At 39.7% G+C, this 20,012-nt stretch overlaps 1 protein-coding gene and 1 long non-coding RNA gene across 12 annotated transcripts in view; one reads left to right on the forward strand and one right to left on the reverse strand.

Annotated features, from left to right (window-relative positions):
• The window catches only part of LOC126755091 (plectin), a 132,550-nt gene that overhangs the window by 40,285 nt on the left and 72,253 nt on the right, over positions 1–20,012 (forward strand). For 7 of the 11 annotated variants that reach the window (XR_007666454.1, XM_050467413.1, XM_050467412.1 and 4 more), the window contains exon 10: positions 12,724–12,771. The exons of 3 other annotated variants lie outside the window; for them this stretch is intronic. Coding sequence is in view for 6 of the 8 variants with exons in the window: in XM_050467413.1 (XP_050323370.1) it covers positions 12,724–12,771 (48 nt within the window). In the remaining 2 variants the exon portion in view is untranslated. Of the gene's footprint in view, positions 1–12,723; positions 12,772–18,695; positions 19,319–20,012 lie in introns of those variants that run through there. One more of the 11 variants, XM_050467423.1, reaches the window with a different exon arrangement.
• Positions 11,643–20,012, reverse strand: part of LOC126755116 (uncharacterized) — a 209,886-nt gene continuing 201,516 nt past the window's right edge. The window contains exon 2 of the long non-coding RNA XR_007666457.1: positions 11,643–11,740. This is a non-coding gene — a long non-coding RNA (uncharacterized LOC126755116). The remainder of the gene's footprint in view (positions 11,741–20,012) is intronic.

The raw sequence follows: 20,012 nt of genomic DNA on the forward strand, positions 1-20,012 counted from the left end.
AAGAAACAAATCAAAAAATAACAAAAACAAAAAATTTAGAAATTTCAACGAAAAGTATTACTCGCTTAACCCTCTAGTGCGCACACATGCATCCGACGTAGCGACATGTGTGTCAGTGTTTGTGTAGCGTTCAACCATAAATGTTACCATACCCTGCCCCCCTCCCCACTCCGCAGGTGTTCCAATAGCAAGTAATGAGTCAGCAAACAAATAAATAAATATTTCTACACGTAGCCATGTATGTGTGTGTGTATTGATAGAAGAAAAATTTTAATTTCCCTAAAATCCCTAGCTCCGAGTAGTCATCTAGCGCTCGCCTTTGCCAACACAAACACATATTCACACACACACACACGCCGGTGCATAAGTAGGTCTATAGTTTACCTAGGGCGCTGTGATATTGACATGGGGCAGCTACAATGCGCAGTGCACTGTTCCAGTTTCTGCATAAAAGCACACAACAACAATCACACACACACACACTCACATATTTACAGACGTACATATTTCCACTTTAGTGTTAACTGTACATCTTCTTAGTATTAGTTAGTAATCCTTATTACCAGTTTCTTAACACACACACACACACACGTGCAATCACATATTTCCAATATATTTTTTGTTTCAGTTTCGTAGTTCCAGTTTTTGGTTTTCGCAGCTTATCCTTGGCGCTACATGATATTTCGTGCGTTTCGACTTTTTTCGCTGCTTCACTCAACTCTCGCTCGAAGTATCTAACTACTAGATTTGCCGTGTACAAGTTCCATAAGTTTTGTGTTCATCTGCATAACAACACAATTCAATTTGATAGATTTCTTTGCCCACGCAGCCTCACCGTCCCCACTGCGCTCACAAACGCGTTGCTCACCCGCCTGCTGGCACTCAAAGGCGCGGACCAAAACTAAGAAAACTTTAATAATATGTTGCTGCAAACAACCAAAGCATCTCTGTGTTGTAGCTTTCCCGCCGCATCCACATGCATTTTATCGTGAAGCGCATATCTTGTATTCCCTGCCCCTGATTCCCGTCCTTGATGGCTGCGTCTACACAGAAACCCTAGTCTACATACTTGTGCTTAAAAAAGTCCCTTCACACACTTACGCACATACATTTATATATATACTATACATATATATTTGTTCTTACAATCCGGCAGCTTTGTCTGCCCATTACTTTTTACACCGCTTTGTAGCAGTTATTGTTATTGTTCCTTTAGTTATTGCATCGTTTCGCACTCTGTGTTGCATACTTCGGTACTTTTTCTTCACTTTTGCATTCAGCGCTGCCTGGCGTGGCTTTTTGTTTTAAATCTCGCTCGATTCTTATGGTTTCTTTGCCTTTTAATATCTCCTTCGCCATATAATCTCACTTATTATGCATATTCCCCTCAGTAGTTGTTGTTTTTTATCCGTGTTTCTATTTATAACGGCTTGGTTTATTGCACGGCATTTCCACGTGGATTAAAATCTATTTGAAGTATATGGAAATTTCTAATTTATTCTTAAAAGAAATGGAGCGTTCGCATTTTCCAGTGACGGAGATAGCGCTTTGTGTGGATTATAGCGGTTTTAATGGGAAATAAGACCAAAATAAAGTTATTTCTTATTTTCTTTTTATTTTGATGATAATATTTCAAAGAAAAACGCACGTATAAAGCATAACGGTAGACTCCACTCACTGCCGTATGCCATGACTAGAGTATGTAGCTTGATAGATATATATACCGGGTCTTCAAGGGTTCTGCACTTGCTTGTTTTTGTTAGGCTGCGGTTGACCATATTTATTTGGTTCCAGCTTTTATTTGGTTCCAGTCTACAGTAGGCGCTAAAAAAAGTCAAACGTTTAATTTGGAATTTACTTAGTAAGAAAATAACTGAATTATACCATGTTCAGACAGACACTTAATCACACGATTTCGGCTGTTGAATGGATTATCCCACTAATCTTAAAAATTTATCAAGATTTCGCCATACAAAAATGACAGTTCCAAATCACTTCATTGAAATGATTTGAGACTGATCCACGCTAAATCTCTTTGTGCGACTCTGATTTTGCGCAATCTACTTGTCAGCACTGGAAAGCTGTTCATTATCACAGCTGATTTAGACACTACAAAGGGAAAAAAATGTAAACAAATTTTTTTTAAAGCAATGAATCTAATTTCATCTGAAAATCGACTTAACAAATGAAAAAATGCTTCCATTATTTCTATTATATGGAAGATATTAAAAAAAGCCGTCTTTTTATTTCAAAATTCTATATGACAATTTTTTCTTTTGATAAATATTAAGCGATGTGAATTCTTGAATGAAAATAACAGCTGTTTTTTGATCTTTCTAACGGCAGTGAGAACACTGTTGGGTTATGAAATGCTTAAATATAATGTAATATTTTAAATTTTTGGTCTGAACTTGGTATTAACCTAGGATAAGTAATAGGACTGAGGATATATGTATATACAGCTAAGAAGGTCGCTTTTTTATGATGCCAAGAACTGTGTAGTATGGATGAAATAATTCTCGCAAATCTACAATACGGTTTTAATCTGCGTTAAATATGTTTTGGTAGATTTTATCATTTGCAATCAAATCATCGATGGATTGACCAGAGAAAAATACTTCAATTTCAGTCCAGCGAAAGCTAGATGTCTCTCCTCCTAACAATATGTATCGATAAATTGCACACTTCAAGATTTTTAACCTCAACATGATTGTGTGCCCACAAATTAGGGTTCAGTTAGATAGAGAGATTAACATTCAAGGAATGCACTGTGACCTGTTGTCTACTGTGCTCACTGCTAATATCGCAACACTTCGTTTAGGCCAGCAAAAATAACGATGTTGGAAAGCCCTTAGGTTTATGGTTGTAATGTATACTCACATAAGATTTATTGGCTCGATAGCCAGACCCCTTCTTCTTGCTATAGCGGGGCAATCTAGGAGTATGTAATCCGTGACGCAATATCCTGAACTGTCCAGATGACACCTTATTTGGCATTTCTCTGTGAAAAGTAATTAGTTCTTTGAATCGTTTTTTATTGAACACTCGCAGAAATAGACTCGCCTGTCGAAACCCAGACGCTTGTTGCCAGTAACGTTTTCTGTAGCTTCCCACGTAAAGTGTGGGTACCCACAGCGAAGAATGGTTCCGGCCCTAATGGACTGGTTGCCACAGCTGGTTTCGCCTAGGAAGCCAGTCAACTAATTTGCAGTGATGACTCGATGTACGGAATTCATGCTGGCAGGATGTTATTTTCAGTAAGCATTTATATGCACTCTAGTACCATTTTTGATTTGATTTCAACAGACAGATGCTGCTTGATTATCACTGAGATTGACAATTCAGTCTAGTTCTAGTTTTTCTCTAGAATAACTTCTGCTCATTTGCTAATGGTATAGACCCAAGCTTGAACAATTCTAGGAAACCAGCCCATGAGCACTGACAGTTTCGTAGGTGGTCTAATTACCATTCACCTCAACCCTTGCGCAAATTTTTGCAAGGTTATGATGTCATACAAAGTGTTCTCAAACTTTTGTCTTGCTATAATGACAATGTTATTTCCGTAGCCTGAGCAGCGGTCGGTTCCACGGTAAGCCACAAGAGTCTGAAAGAGTGCTTTCTTAACCATTGGAGGGAAATCAACACAGTTCTTCGAATTTACAATGTTTTGGCAATTAATTTATGACCAAAGGATATTATTCGGCATACATAAAATAGTATGCTACAACTATATGGAAAACCCTATTAAAAATAAAAAGAGTTCTTTAGTTTTTTGAAACATTTAATAATGGGGAATAAAAAGTTGGCCACATTTCAGGACATCAGGTATTTATTCTAGCTCAAAGGACTTCAAATTAGACCCTTAGACAGACTTGGGTCTTAATTACTGCCCATGAAAGTCGAATGTGAGAGTCTTCTTGTTCTATCTGCTAATGCGATTCGAGATATTTCGTATGTAATTTTTGTATCCGCATTGTGTTATAATACTTTTAGAACGAGCTCGCAGCGCAATTTTATACTTTTTTCGGCTATCTCTAATTGAAGCTCTTCCAATACAATTATAACTGTATTTTTGATTTCATTTAAACCTATATTTCTCTTATATTAATATGCATGTCAGCAGGAACAGTTACTTAGGCATACATGTTGTCACATATATAGACATTTAGTTGACAGGAAGCTATTAGGGAGAAGACAACGGCAGCGAAGTTCAGCTGTTTGTAAGCGGAGACCCAAAAACGAAGCGGAGGTCATTCCGTGGGTGAATAGATTGATTTCGTATTTCGTGGAATGTTGCACTTTAAATTATCACGTGGCAGCACAAATGGGTGGCAAGTGCATGTGGCGAAGAGAAAGTTCTTCAACGCGATATGAGCTGAAGTGTACAAGCGTTGATGAGTGTTTATTTATTTAGTAAAGTCTATGAACAATGATTCTTACAGACTAATGAAAAACTAGGATGCTTTAAAACACCAACTTGCCTAGAGTGAGAAAAATTAGTTCACGGACGCGCGGGCATATTCAGCAAAGCAGCCGCACTTCGCGAAATGACAGACAACGCAAGCTTGTAAACGAATTTCATTGATGCAGGGATGAGAGAACGGACCTTCGATTTTGCTGTAAAAGCTCGATGTATACGATGGTATTGTCAACAAACTTAGCGGAGAGCATATTTTCGTGCTGACTGTCATGCTGGTCTCCAAATAAACACTGCTCTCCAAAATGCGGCTGAGTGAAGTTCAGACACACAGAAAAAGATTTTGAAGTGATATAGTGTGTCAGGAAAAATGATAGCCCAAAACAAGCAGAGAAAATGGAAACCCCAGAAAAAATTTAGGTCACTAATAATTGCTTGTGGTAATAGAATAATATCTGCATATAACAGAAAGTTGCGAAAGAGAAGCAACAGGGATTTATAAACAGCACAAAGAGAAGTGCCTTGCGGGTATAATGTCGACTATGAAATTGTATAATCAGCGAGTGGCCTGTAATTGCATTATACGAGCAGCAAACGCTGCAAGAAAGTCGCACGCGAGCAGCCGGAGCGCGTGTAAGGCCGGCGACTACTTTATAGATTCTCTTAAAGTTCGCTGCAACAATGCAGTTTGGAGAATTATTGCCAATAAGGCGTTGCTCGTTAGAGCTCACCAGTTCACCAGCTGCGTGTAACAATTTTATCTTCTTTGTTGCCCCTCCTGTTGCGTGTCAGGCGCGGTGCTCGCACATACCCATGAGTGTGTCTTAATAAAATGCCTTTAAGGCGCAGCGTGTGGACTCATGTGTGTGTCACATTTAATGTCCTCAACGATACATCACAATTTTTTGTGTACATACATACATGCATATACATGCATATATGTGTACATAGTATGAGTGTAGTTGTGTAGTTTTCCGCTAATTTCGCTTCCCGCTTCTCACTCGCTCTCTTGCTTGCCAGGCGCATTGTCCGAGTCGAGCGCTCAAGCAGTCTGCCGGCTGTGAAATCACCCAATTCGCATGCAAAGCCGTCGCACTGACTTCCTTTTCATGGCGCCAATGCGCCCTCCGCCACCCTTCCGCGTTCGCTACATCAAAGTGTTTTGTGCGTCGCTAGCCCATCTCGGAGCCAATAATTCTACACGCAACGGCATGTCGCGTACTCAATGAAAGGGTGTAGTGAAGTAATAAAATTCGGTGCAAAAAAGAACATAAGGCACTAAAATCAGTCAAGCGTTTCGCCTTATATAATATATGTGTATGTGTGCTCATATGTGTTGGTGTAGGTTCATGCGTTGCTAAGTCGAAGGACGTTTGCAAAACACAATCCAACCGAGATGCTTGCGGCTTTTCCTTTAAAGAATTAAAGCTTTAAACGAGGAAAATATATGAGGACAAATATTCTAAAATCTAGTTAAGAATAAAACGCGCTAAGTTCTACAAGACACCGTGACTGATAAATTCGTACGGCAGTCAGTTGTCCGTAACTGGAACGAAGCCTGATTTTATTCCATCCAAATACTATCAGCAAGACAACGTACTTCAAAAATATACAAAAAACTGTTTTCTGAAGCGGATACAACAAAAATCCTTACAGGGTCTAGTACCCAATTAAAGAGCAGAGCGACTTTTGGTACTATATGCAATGCGTTGTGAGACCATTGTGATGCATAGAATTCCTAAGCAGGGATCAAAAAGACCGTCGCATATCGATAAAACGCCTAGAGCCTGCCACAAATTTATTGAGACGGGTTCGTGGAAAGTATGGCAACCAAGCTGCTTCAATATTAGTCTGGCGAAAGTTGGACAGTTGAAGAGATGTGTGTCATCTCAACTTTTTCCTTCCAATTGTGACAAGTTGCGTCCTCCAAAAAATCTAGCATTACCACGTGAGTGCGTGAGTGCCAATGGGACGGTGTCCAGCTAAGATAGCTATCATTGCTAAAAGCAACCAATCAAATGAACCAGAAGGCTTTCACAGTCTTGCTGGTTACTAACCAACGCTTTCTCAATTCGCGTGATACCCGTAGATTCAGCTCGCACGATACCTGTAGAGGCAGCGCTCGAATGCACAACGACAAAGGAACCCGCGCTCATTCTCATGCTGAATGGTTTTAGGTAAGGGTGCCGTTTCGTACAAACTCATCGACCAGCCAACCAGACAAGTTTAGTTTGAAAGTAGCTTGATGTCATGAGAGTGAGGTAATGCGCTACTTGACCAGCTTTGACCACAATGTCAGCCAGCTTAAGGCCTGTAAAAAAACCGCTCTTCGGAGAAGGATATCTGCTGCTACCTCTATGGCATCCACTTCTTTATGAAAGACGCTACAGTGGTCTGGTAGTCTAATAGTAATAGAATGAACTTAGAAATCCCGAGGTGCAAGTACTTTATATCTTCGACCGCGTGAAGTTGAGTTACCCCAATATAGGAAGGTTTTATACCTCCAATTAAATAATACCAGTTCAGTTTTAAACTGATTGACAGCTAAGCCTCTTCTTTTCGCCCACTGAGGCATTCTTAGGTTAACTCATAAACGGGGAAAGAGAGAAAGAGGAAAATTCAGACTCTGAAACTCTCCAAGTTTCTTGACTTTTATTTAGATCCGGGATTAGAACAGTTAAAATTATGGCGCTAAATCTTCCCAATCTACATTCCGCCGAGTAGAGCAAATATACTCGACCACATTCACGTGGGGTCATAACAGATTTGTGTTGAAATATTCTTATTCTGTTATAAATTAAATAATGAATAAATTAAATATTTATAAATGGCGAGCGTTATGAAGTGATGAACGGGAAAAAGAAGAGCTGAAGGATTAAAAACGGCTTAGCTAGATTTCCAGCGAAAATCATAAAGAAATAGGTTATACATATGACAAAATTGAAGGCGATAAAAAAATACACAATACGACGGTCTAATTCTTTGTTTACTTCTTCGAGTCTTATAGTCGTATAACAGAGCCTTTTGATACTCAGTACCTCCATCTTTAAGATACCTGGGGCCCTATTCTGTATCTCGATTCGTAAATGTATTCTATTCGAAATTCGGATCGATTTTATAATTATGCGAAAGTTGGACCACCCTGTGCGAGAATAAATTCGTACAATTTTCGTTTTTGCTTTCTGCAACTCAAAAGCTAACGAATATTTTATTCGAAAATGGGCTTGAAAATCCGAAAATCGGCTTAAAAATCCGAAAATCGAGTTACAGAATATCAAAAATTCGAATTCGAATAAACTTTTTTTCGAATTGAGTTACAGAATAGGCCCCCTGGCTAAGCGCCAACGAAGGGTCTGCGAAACTAACAAAGAATTTTAAAACAACATTTTACTCCAAAGTACGCTTGTTTACGGTTTGACTTCAGGCTCACTTCATTAACTGTGAACTGCATTTGAAAGCGAGGAAAAGCAGGAGACCAAGTCGCCATCGTAATTGCGAATATTTTGTTTGATTGTAATCGTGATTAAGCGCCTCTCAAAGTTGCCACTTTATTGTTGGCCTCCGTTGCCAATTACCTTTTCGCGCTTTCTGCACGCACTCTCAGCCCAGCACAGCCACTTGATTTCTAATTGTAGGTAAAATTAACCAAGCCGGTACAGACGATACCCGCTCTGTCGCCACCTCTGCTGCTTCTGCTCTGAGGAAACCTGAAAGTGTTACTACATTACTTCTTTTGTCCGCATTTAAATTAATTTCCGCGTATAACATGGTTAAACATTTCTAATGCTGCCAAGACAAGAGGTGCACAGGCGGAACCTGAGTCTGCCAGAGCCCATTTGGCGCTACTTAACGATCTACAAACGCCCAGTAGCGCCTACTCCACACATAAATAATTGCGCATAACCATAAATGTATAACTTATAATTTGTGCCAAATGCGAAAAAGTGTATATTTTATTTGTTGTTTTGGAATGTACGAGTACAATGTGCGCGGCTACAAAGTGTCCACGAGCATGCCAGGCATGTTGGCACCGAGCTGGCCCAGCCGCCACTCTGTAATAGCCATTGAAGCACACTCGCCTTCGCCTCCGCCATCCGCCATCCGCAAGTAAACAAAATAACGCAAAAGCCTTGTACTTTACATGGCACCGCACCGCATAGCCCCCTTGCCTTCAGCGTGTATGTGCTGCCCACGCCCCTGGCCGCTGCTCATTTCGAACTTCCAATACCGAGCAGTCGCCGTCAAGCATATGAAACTTTCACCCACAACGCGTCCTCCACAATTTGATAGCACAAATACACACACACACACACAAAGGTGGAGGTACAATTTAACATGCCCTTGAATCCGTTGCGGCACACAATGCGCGAATTATACGCACAGCCTGGTGTGCGCTTTCCACTGTTCTTTGCGTTGCGTGGCGCAGTAAGGGACGCGGCGAGACGCGCATGTGAACGGATGTAACTAAATGGCACGAAAACGGCACTGGCGCGGATAACCGCGGCGCTGGCGGCGGAAAGGGGATTAATGCGAGCGCAATAATAATAAAAATTTGTTGCTAACAGTTGTTGTTGTTGTTGTTGGTGTTAGTGTTGGCATTTTAATGTTGTGCTGTGCTCGTTGCTGTCACTGCTGCTGGCACTATTTTTCGGTGCTTCTTGCCGTCGTCCAAATTGAGCATCGACTTTGTTAATGTTGACGTCGATTTTCATTTCCCACGCTCGTTGTTGCTATTGTTGCATTAGTTGTGCTTTTTGTTACCAAGTAGATATAAATTTTCTATTTTCAGTCTCTTTTCATGAGCATATAGTCGTACAGAGTATCTCGCTGTCAGTCAACAAATTGCGAAAATACAAATGTCTCGTTATGTCGCTCATACGCCCCGACGTACACATATTCGCTGCTGTTTAGTTGGGCTATTTGGTTGCTCATACGCCATGTACCCACCCTTACGTACCACATTATTTGTACTTTTCGAAAGTTTTAATCATTATGTGTCTGGCGTATTTTCACTTGGTTAAAGTAATGTTTACAATTAATGCTCCTTTGTACACAAATAAAAATAATTTAAATTATTATTTTTAATATACATATTAAAACAACAAACAATAATTTATCATATTATGCGAGGTAGCATTAAGGCGACCACAGCGGTACTATTATGTTTGTATTCAAGTACTGGCATTTTATAAAAATGTTAAATTTCTCAAGAAACTTGAGTTGTGTGTTCTTATTCAAGCTGTAAGCAACGACGAAATGCAGCAGTTTCGTTCTCTTTATGGTTGAAAGGCGTATTGAGCAGCATTTACTAACTTCATCAATGTATCCTATAATGCTTTAACAACAACAACAACCAATGTATTCTTGGTTGATTACTTAAAGCCTTACAGCTTATGATAGCTTCTAGGTTTGAGAATTTTTCGCGAAACTTGCATAAAAGATTTTTTCAAAGTTTTGGAAAAGTTGAGAGTAGTCAAACTAAGCTTCGCAGAAAACGATGCCTCTGCTTTGTCTCCATAATCCAATTGCCGTAATATTTTATATATTTTTTTGTTCAAATTTGAGGCTCACTGGACAGTTGTTTCTAAAATAATACTCTATAACTGATATTCGTGTTTTTTTGTATTGCTTCAAAACAAAACACTGGTCAGATACGAAAATGGCAGCTTTTGTCTAGATGTCAAATGTTCTATTGTTCACTTAGTATGTTCTACTGTACTAGTGCTACCTGTGCCAAACGTGGAGTTGCCAATAGAATGGGTAGTTCTCTAAATCAAATAAGAACTTTGTAATATAGTTTGAAGTTAAATATCTACTCAGTGTTGGTGTTTATGAGAAATTCGGTTTGCAATGACAGCAAGGAAGCCTTCATATACATATATCGTGAGGGATTAAAGGGCCACAATGAGAGTTTTCCATTTATTTCGATCTTCTGCTAGCCTTGACTACAACTTTTTTTGACGTTAACTACATCGATGTCCAAATTTTTTCTCCTGGTTGGAACGGATCGGCCTTTCCGTCGGTTGCCTTGGAAATTCCGGCCTGCAGCGCTCCAGGTGGTTATGCCTGGACCTAATCTCCAAAGATGCCTGTGGCAACATCATTTTCATTTAAGAATTTCGGCTTACATAGGTGTGTGTCCGTGTTGATAACGATAACGGGTCAGAAGGACGGTAAAAATTGCAAAGGCATCGGCTTGTGAAAATATATAGTTTTTCGAAGTCAGCAGCTGCGGGGTTTCATGTTGATATAGACGTGTGGACTTAACATTTCAGCAAAGAAGCCTTAAACTTACAACTCGCATATATTATAAAGGTGAATCCGCTCTGGCAAAGTAAGCTTATTCATTCCGTAAGAGATCACAAAACATAAACAGGGTTTATACAAGTATACTTGTTTATAAATTTTTCAATCCAGTGTGTCAATATATGGTCAATTTAATGTGAATTCGTAAACAAAAATCTGACCTTCTAACTAAGGAGTGCAACACCCTGCAAAATGCACTGTTTTTAGAGGTCCTTCAACGTCCAATTAGGTTAGGTTAGGTTGTACTGGCCAGATGTCACGCCATATATAGACCTATTGGTCCTTAGTAATGCCAGCTGGAGACTCTGATTAATTTGAGCTAACGTATTTGCCCTACGGGACGTTAATGTTTTTTGCTAACTTTAAGAGCGACTTGACGATTTCAGTACTTTGTTTGGTCTATTGAACTGCGAAGGAATTGTTCAAGCATCTCTTTCATGCCTACTTCCTTGCTCTTTCTACATGAATCATCGTCACTAAGTACTGTAATACCTGGAAATTACTGCAGTAATCCAGAAGCTTGAAGAGTCGTCCAAGATCCAGCTGCGGTTCCGGTATAGATGTTGTTCCTCTTTTAGTTCTTTGAGGGATGGAAAAAGCGTAAGGGTACTCGGTTTATTATCGAGCTATGCTAAGAGGTTCTTGAGGAGCATTCAGCCAATCTTGCAGCTAATTTTGCCGCTGAGATTTTTTCTGCAAACTATATGCTATATATATGTATGTTATAATGGAAGCTTCCCAGACGGGTTTCCAAACTCCTAACGATTGCGTCATTGGAGGCATTATTGAATACTCCACTTATGCCAAGAAATACTACTTGGTTATATGCCTAAAGCTCTAAAGTTCTTTTTATATATGGAGTTAGGGAGTGAAGTGTGCTCTCCGCATATTGTCATCAAGCAAGATACCAGCGTTTCTGATATAATAGCTTGTCAAAAAAGTCTTGCGGTATTTTCGCTAGTTGGCGCTGAAAGCGCGTAGTTCTAGTTTTATTCGTCGCATCGGGTCATGCTATACCTTTTTGGAAAGCATTTCACGCGCTAACACGTGTTTGATTATTGCCGTTTCTTTTAAGTCGTTCGTGAGTTATAGCGTCGCAAACATGGAGCAAAATAAAGAGAAAATACGGCATATTTTACAGTACTACTACGATAAAGGCAAAAATGCATCTCAAGCCGCCAATAAAATTTGTGCAGTTTGTGGACGCGATACGGTTTCCATTTCCACCGCACAACGATGGTTTCAACGTTTTCGTTCTGGTGTAGAGGTGGTCGAAGATGCGCCACGCTCCGGAAGGCCTGTCGTCGAAAATTGCGATAAAATCGCTGAATTGGTCGAAAGAGACCGGCATAGTAGCAGCCGTAGCATCGGTCAAGCTGGGCATGAGTCATCGAAAATTCATTTCAATTTCAATAAAAAAACGCAATAAAAATACCGCAAGACTTTTTTGACAACTCATTATCATCCATGGATTTAATCGGTTCGAAGCCGTTGATTGCTCAAAGTGTATTGCCTTTCGTTTCGATATCGGAAGGGACGCATTATACGCTATCAGGTTGGAAATTTGTAAGGTCATTGTGGAAAATTATTTTCGCATTATTCCGCAACAAGAATGACAAATCAGTTAATATGTAGGCCTAAAATTGATCAAATTTGTTAACAAAAAAGCTGTGATTTTTATCATTTATTTAATTTCTATATATTTTAAACGAAATAGAGATTCCTTCGCTCTTAAGACACACCCTTTATACCTCTAAAAACATTCTTCATGCAAGCTGTTAAATATGCATTCCTAGTCTCCATTACATGGTTCATGAAACCCCCTTGCCTTGTAAACTTATTGATAATAACTCTTTCGAATATCTCACATAAAAATCCCACAACTCCAAGTAGTGAATAGCAAAGAACAAAATAATTTACTTAGATAGATAGTACAGAAATATTCACAGCAAATTAATTTTCATTTATATCTAACCGTTATTTGACCCTGAACGCGCCAGGTTGATTTGGAGAAGGAGATTAAGAAATTCGCCAATGAAGAGAAGGGGGTAAGTTGCGCTGTCGCCATACAAAAATAAGCAAAACAAAAACGCACTCAACCAGTAAGCTTGAACGAAAATATAAACAACAACACAAGCACACAAGAAAGGATTTACAAGGCAAAAACCAAAACAATTGCAGCACGCTTAATTAACGTCCAACTGCTGTGTGATTAGTGCTGGCGCAAATTGTAGGGTCCTTGAGCATTGGTAACTTGTTAACGCTCGGCAATAAGTATGTTTCGTAAATAGCTTGCTTCGCGTTGCTTTCGCCACTTTAGCTATGCATTAGCGCTGGAATGCGCTGCCGCTGTGTGTGTGTGTGTGTGTGTGTGCGAACATTTGACGCCCATTAACAATTTCATAAATAACAAGGTCTCGCCGTAAGCAATTGCCTCCACACTAACACATTTCACTATGCTTGTACACACATACACACAAACACTTAAACAAGCGAGCAAATGCTGTGTATAACGGTAGGCTAGAGCGTCAGTTTGCAGGAAATATTTATGCAAAATTGAGTGCTGTTTGTTGTAACAGTGAAAGCACAAATGCAGGCAGTCAATTAATTAGATTTAAATGGCCCCTTTCATTCAGGCACTCACACCGCCCAATACATGCATACAAGCGCACATATACACACCAGCGCGGTAGCGCGCGATTGTTTGGCTCAATATATGCAGGTGCGTGTGTGTTTATGTGTGCTTGTTTTGTAGGTCAAAATTAATAATGAATGAGTTCACGTTTCAAAACAACAAATCACAAATCATACAGCCCCACCCCCCTGCACCACGTCACTCAATGCCAAACATCGATTGCCTGCCTCGCAATGTACAGCAACACATCCATATAAACTCAGCTAGCGCAAGTGGTCGTGTGTGTTTGTGTCATGCCGTTTTGTTGCCATTTCGATTTGAGTTCGTACAGTAAATAAAAGCAGTGACAAAGTTGAAAAGAAATATAATTTAGCTTCATTTAACTTGAACTTTTTGAACATGCAATTGTCGGCGCGCCTCCAATACCGCCAAACACGTGATGCGAACGCGCGCAACGAGTGCTGCAGGCAGTTGGAGTGCTTCGTGGCTGTCGCTGCGCCTGTTGGTAGGCAACAGTGTTTGGCTAACGCATATATATGTGTGTGTGTGTGTGTGTCAGCCGGTGGGATTACAAAACCGAAAATAAATTGAATTTACAATTCATGCACAAAGCAAACAAATTGCTTTACTTTGTCAACACACAAAGTGCACCGTCATTCACACAGTCGTTATTTCACATACACACACATGCCTACACGCGCATGTGTACGCCGAAAGCATATGTTTGAATGCATTAATACCCAGCAGCGAGGCAGAGGGGACTCCTCGTGCCTATCTCAAACACAAGGTTTGGTGTATTTACAGTTACGCGGCTGCTATGCGCGATCCACCTACGCTTGCGGCCAATGCCTATGTGGCTGTGCATTTTTGAAAGGCATTTTTGTTAACTTCTTAATTAAATAAGTCAATAGTGCCAAATGCAAGCTCAGAAATACTAAATCATAATTTTATTTAGCGCACACATATGAAAACATCACAGAGCGCTCAATGACTGGTGCACTTCATTCATATGTCGAGGCGTTTAAACGGCCTCCGTGTATTAAGGGGTCATAAAGCGTTTTGGTTTTGGTGGTGCCACAGTTTGCTATTCTAGCACAATAAAAGGCTCCATCAGCATTAATAATACTTCAGAATGGAAAAGTTGGTCGCAGGTTTTAGGTAGGCAGCTTTTTCTCTGTTGCACTTCCATTGAGTTATATGTATATTAGCGGGTCCATTATTTCTCTAATTGATTTTATGCAAATGTCTCCTGAAGTTTCAGTTTTTGCGCTAAAAATAAGTATCCAACGTAAACAGCTCTTTATTAATATTCAGACCGTGCATAAATCAATTTTTAATATTTTGCCTTAAGCAAGTGAAGCAGTTTTAAAAGATTATGTACTAATAAAAAATTGTGCACTCTACAAAAATGCCAGAATGATTTCTTTTATAAGAACAGTGCTTTAAAAGTTATACCAGTTAAACTTATAGTACATCAAATGAATTGAGCATTCATGCAAGTGATTCATACATCCTGTGTTGCTCATACGACATGGTGTACTATATGAATACAGTTGGGGTTTTCACAAGTCTCATAAAGTTATAAATTATAACGACTCGAAAACATAGCATTGAGAATTGTAAATGTGTAAACTCATTTTTGTATGAAATCCAACAACAATTTTTTAAACAAGTGTAAAAATTTATAATTTTACGATTTTATGATGCTTTACGACGTGTTGTGAGTACCCCAAGTATATTTGATGCATAAATATTGCATCGCATACCTTTTAAATCAGTGCTTTTATGGAAAACAAAACACACCGAAACTTTTTGGAAGACTTTTTTACTAGAATATTTCTTGTATTGCAGATGTATTTGTTGTGGAGATAAAAAATTTATTGCAAAATATCAAAAAAAAACATTATAAAATACATATAAAAAAAGTCAACTGATTTAAGCAGTGCCTAAATGAAATAAAGAGCTTATGTACATTGTAAAATTTTGTAGGCTATAACCGCTAATAACACTTAGATATTATAGCTCTAAAATAAGATATATTATGAGGCTGATATTCTGAAAGTGCTTGCATTCATATTAGGTGGAGTTCATGAGCAACACTTTTGTTAAAAAGTTTTCAATGATTTGATATTTATATTTTATATATGCTATTGCTTCTAGCAGCCAGAGCAAACCAACTTGCTCATATTTTCTATACCCCTCTGTGGCTCAGCTGATCGTCATAATAATAATACGGAGGTCATTTGAAAGAATTCTGAAGTTAAAATAATAATTTCTGTGTATGCATTATGATAATTATCGGTATTTATTGGTTGAATTTGCAATTGAAATATTCTAAGCTGATCTAGAAACAAGAAAAAATAATAAAAAGTTATAAAAAGATCTTTATACTGATTTTGATAGGAGTTTTTATGGCAGCTATATGCTATAGTGGTTCGACCTGACCAATATATTCGGAGGTTGTCCGCTGCTTCAGATAATAATACTTGCCAAATAACTTGGAGATATCATGTGAAATAAAACAACAATTTCATGCAAGCACTTTATTGTAATGTAATGTAATCCAAGTAAATTTCAAATTACTCACTCTTTGAGCCACCGCAGAGGTACCAAGGTAGTTTCTTGCATCGGATTGTGACTGGTGATGAAGAATGGATCAAAAATGACAACTCTGAACGCAAAAAGTCATGTGTGAGGCCTAGCCAACCAACTAAGGCAACATACATGCCGACAACGCTACGCTCTGTGTTTGCTGGGAATGGAGGGGTGTGTTTGTATGTCAATGGGAAACGCTTTACCCAACAGCTTACCAATATGAAGCGAGCTATCGCCAAAAACATGGAGTTTGCGTATAGACACTAGGCAATAAATTTTCCTTCATGACAATGCTCAGCGCTTACCTTTTCTGACCCCCATTTTTTTCCAGTGTATGCAGCACGTCCTTACTGGTATGCGTTTCGTATCGAAATGCTTTACTTAAAATTGATTTGATTTATTCTCTCACGCCAAGCCGGCAGCGTTCTCTTGGTATGGAATTCACAAACTTCCAGAAAGATGGAAAATTGTTATAGCTTCAGAAGGTCAGTACCGCAAAACATGGTTATTGTGTATATGAGCTTTATAGTTGTGCAAAATAAACGAATTGCTAACATACAAATCCAGTACTTGGAAAACTTGCAATACTTCTCCTCGCCTTTTCTACGGGCTCTAGGACGATCATGCCGAAAATACATGCTACATGCAACCACACAGAAGGCAAAGAGAATGTACAAAGAATACGAAAAGTAAAGTTATCATAAAAATTGCTTAATTCTAGTAACTATGCCTTTCTGGAATATATAGCATTAGCTGATGTCTGTTAAAAGCTCACAAAGTTAAAAGTATAAACATTTTATTTCCTAAGAGAGGGCTCGGTGTAAAAAAATTGCGCTTTTTTATCTCTCGCAAAATATGCACATAATAGTAGACATTGACATTAGAATTCGCACACAAACATACATACAATTGTTATTATGTAAAAAGTGTCAAGCTTATTTAACTCATTGGCAAGCGACGCTGCACGCAGGCGCAGCAAGCGCAGCAGGGGGAGCAGAGCTAATGTGTGCTTTTATTTTTAGGATTTTAATCAGCACTTATGGCATATGCTGCAAAGTCAACACAAATGTCCATGAAATCACGCACACACATGCAAAAACAAGCAAGAATGCCTATTACCACACACAGACACAGAGTCTCATGCACGTTCTCGAGCTAACGGCAATTAAAGGTTCTAAAGTTTGTTATAAACTTCAGTGAAAATTGTGGCATGCAACAATAGCAAAGAGCACGCAAAATGCAAACAAGCTGGAGCTCCAATGCGTGGTGATATGAGCATTTCGCAGGGTGGCTCATGTAAAATAATTACACGATCTGCCGCTAACATTAAAGTACGAGCTACGCAGTGTCGGCGACAATGAGCTCTCAGCGCTGTATGATGAGTACAGTTGCTGGGGCAAAGCGACGGCCGCAGACAGCATCATAAAACATTCACTACGGTGGCAGTGAAGCTGCGTGTGCCACAAATGAAGGGAAGTAGAAGAATTATGCAAACAAGCCTATAATTTCAGCAGTGCTTGTGTTTGGGTGTGTGTGCGTTGGCTGATGCCGCTTCTAATTACATTGAAAGCCAGCGGCACAGACGCCCACAAATTCCTGCAGCAGCTTGTGGCATGCGTGTGTGAGTGTCACAAGTAAGTAAAGTTGCTCATACGCCAGGTGGGGCGGTCGGCAGGCATTGCGCTCGCCTTTCTTTCGGCTTACTTCACCGCAATTCTTATTTATTAAAAAGTTGCGCCGCTCGTAATTACATGCCACAATGCTGCCGCCTCGTTGTATGCATGTGAGCGCGTGTGCGTGTGTGTGTGGCGGTGGTTTGCCTGCAGCGCGCTGTGAAGTTGTCGCTTGAAGTGCCTGGAATTGAAGTAAAATTTAAGTGGTGCATACAAAGTGAATGAAGTTCAGCATGCCACATGCCACACGCCACATGGCTTACGTCACATCAGTCGTGCATGCAACTAAAAGCAGACATTTCTCCGCACATTTATGCAACTGAGTGTTTGCAATTTGCATAACAAAACGCTGCACAATGCTTGTCTGCGTATGTTGCATGCGGCAAGCGGGCGGTGAGCGCGGTGAGTGGCAAAGCACAAATGGCGAAAAAACGACAAATAATAATGATTACATTCGGTGCTAACGATTGTAGTGCCGTGGCGGCGGCATAAAGTACAGCCGAACAATGTGCCACATTAGACGCTACTCACTTGCAACGTGCAACAAAAAAACAGCTAGCGGCAGCAGCAAAAAAGCAAAAAAGTAAATTACGAAAAAGTAATGGTAACTGTAAATAAACATGCAAATAAATGAAATGCAAGACAGACAACACACACACACACACACACCCGTCTATGCACCCACCCACCTTCGCAGGCAACAAGCAACGGCTGCGCCAAAGAAACTTAAACAGAAAAGTGGTAAAAATGCAAACACCTGCTCACCATATTTGCATACAGTAAATATATGCGTGTGTGCGCGCCCGCCGGCTTGGTTACGAAAGCGGCGCTGTGGGCTCCGTGTCGCGGCTGACATTGGCGCTGGTGCAACGCTGGCAAGCAATTTAAATTTAAATGTCAAACTATTGATTTATCGATAGTTAGTTGCGTTTTCCCCACATGCAGTATGCCTGAGGATAAGCGCAGCTACCGCTCGCCAGTTGTCGAGTTACGCCCTCAGCTGCACGCGCGCGCGCCTCCACAAGCGCTTGCAGATAACGGACAAGTATATGCACCTGCAATTACACGAAAGTACATTGTTCCTCGCTGCATTTACATAAGCGCTACACACCCGCACACACATCCGCGCGCTCATTTGCATAGCCGCGCCACTTTGGCAAAGCGAATGATCTTTCGACGCCGCGGGCAGTAGCGCGAATTCAGTGTAACGTCTTCCGTGCACTGGCTGAGTACGACTCGCGCGCGCGCGGCAATCGCTCCTCCTTAACCGTGCATTCAAGGATATCGCGTTTGATGGCTCTATCATGGCCACGCAGTAAACTTTGCCGAGCACTTACTCGTACTTGTAATGGCGAAAATTGGCGCTCATAAGTGGTAATCAGCGCTCCGCTCGTTTGCTGCTCTGAGATTGCTTTCATAAGCATTCACTTAGCAATAAAAAGGTGCCGTAAAATTAATGATTGCAGTTGGTGAAATTGATTTACCGAAAGTTAGCAAATAGCGTGCAGATTTGCGTATGACAGCTATCGTGAAGTTGACGGTTATTCCTGAAATTGTGCTGGAGGGGATAGTTGGATTACAAAGACCTTTTATTCAAATCACAAAAACTTAAAAGTCGCGCGAAGTGATAACCGCTAAGGAAGTTAGAAGTACGGACTTTATTTTCTAATTATTAGCTATTGTTCTGAAAAGGTAAGTGCTATTTATCGTAATGCACTAAAGGGCTCTACTCAAACATACGTTCTGTCTCTTCTTTAAGTCATAAATACTAACGCGTCTTTTATACCGCTGATCCGTCCACTTATCCCTAGATATTCGCTCTGTTGGGAGCTGTTTTCTGATAAAAAAGAAAAAAAAAGAAATTTTAGGGTTTGTTGCTATGAAAATTGTAACTTGACGCTTCGGCATTTCATTCCATTCTCAAACTTAACAATGTGCTAAGAATAGATGTTTTTATGTAATTTGTATTTAATTGGATTTCGGTTTCTTTTATTCTCCAGAAGAATTATTAACCTTTAGCAGGTATCTTGGGTGTCACGAAAGTTCATCGCCTGACCGTTTCTAAGAATATAAAAGTTTACTTCTTCCAGAAAAAGTCTTTCATTTACATAACCTTTGAGTATGGTATCAACAAAAACATATCTTTATGAAATTGAAAAAGGAAATGCAGAAAACCCGATTTGCTTACGCAGAGTAAACATTTTAAAAGGTCAATATCAGCTAAGGTTAAAAATTTATTTACTGAGTGAAGTCCTTAAATACAAAAAGTTCAGCAGAATTTATGGTTGCGAAGCATCACTGGACGTTAACGAGTACATTTTCAGTCACAAACGCTTGAAGTGACCAAATTTTTATTTAAATGAGCTTAATATTTTAACTGCCACTC

The sequence above is a fragment of the Bactrocera neohumeralis genome, chromosome 4 (assembly GCF_024586455.1).
Source record: "Bactrocera neohumeralis isolate Rockhampton chromosome 4, APGP_CSIRO_Bneo_wtdbg2-racon-allhic-juicebox.fasta_v2, whole genome shotgun sequence".
In the NCBI taxonomy this organism is placed as follows: domain Eukaryota; kingdom Metazoa; phylum Arthropoda; class Insecta; order Diptera; family Tephritidae; genus Bactrocera; species Bactrocera neohumeralis.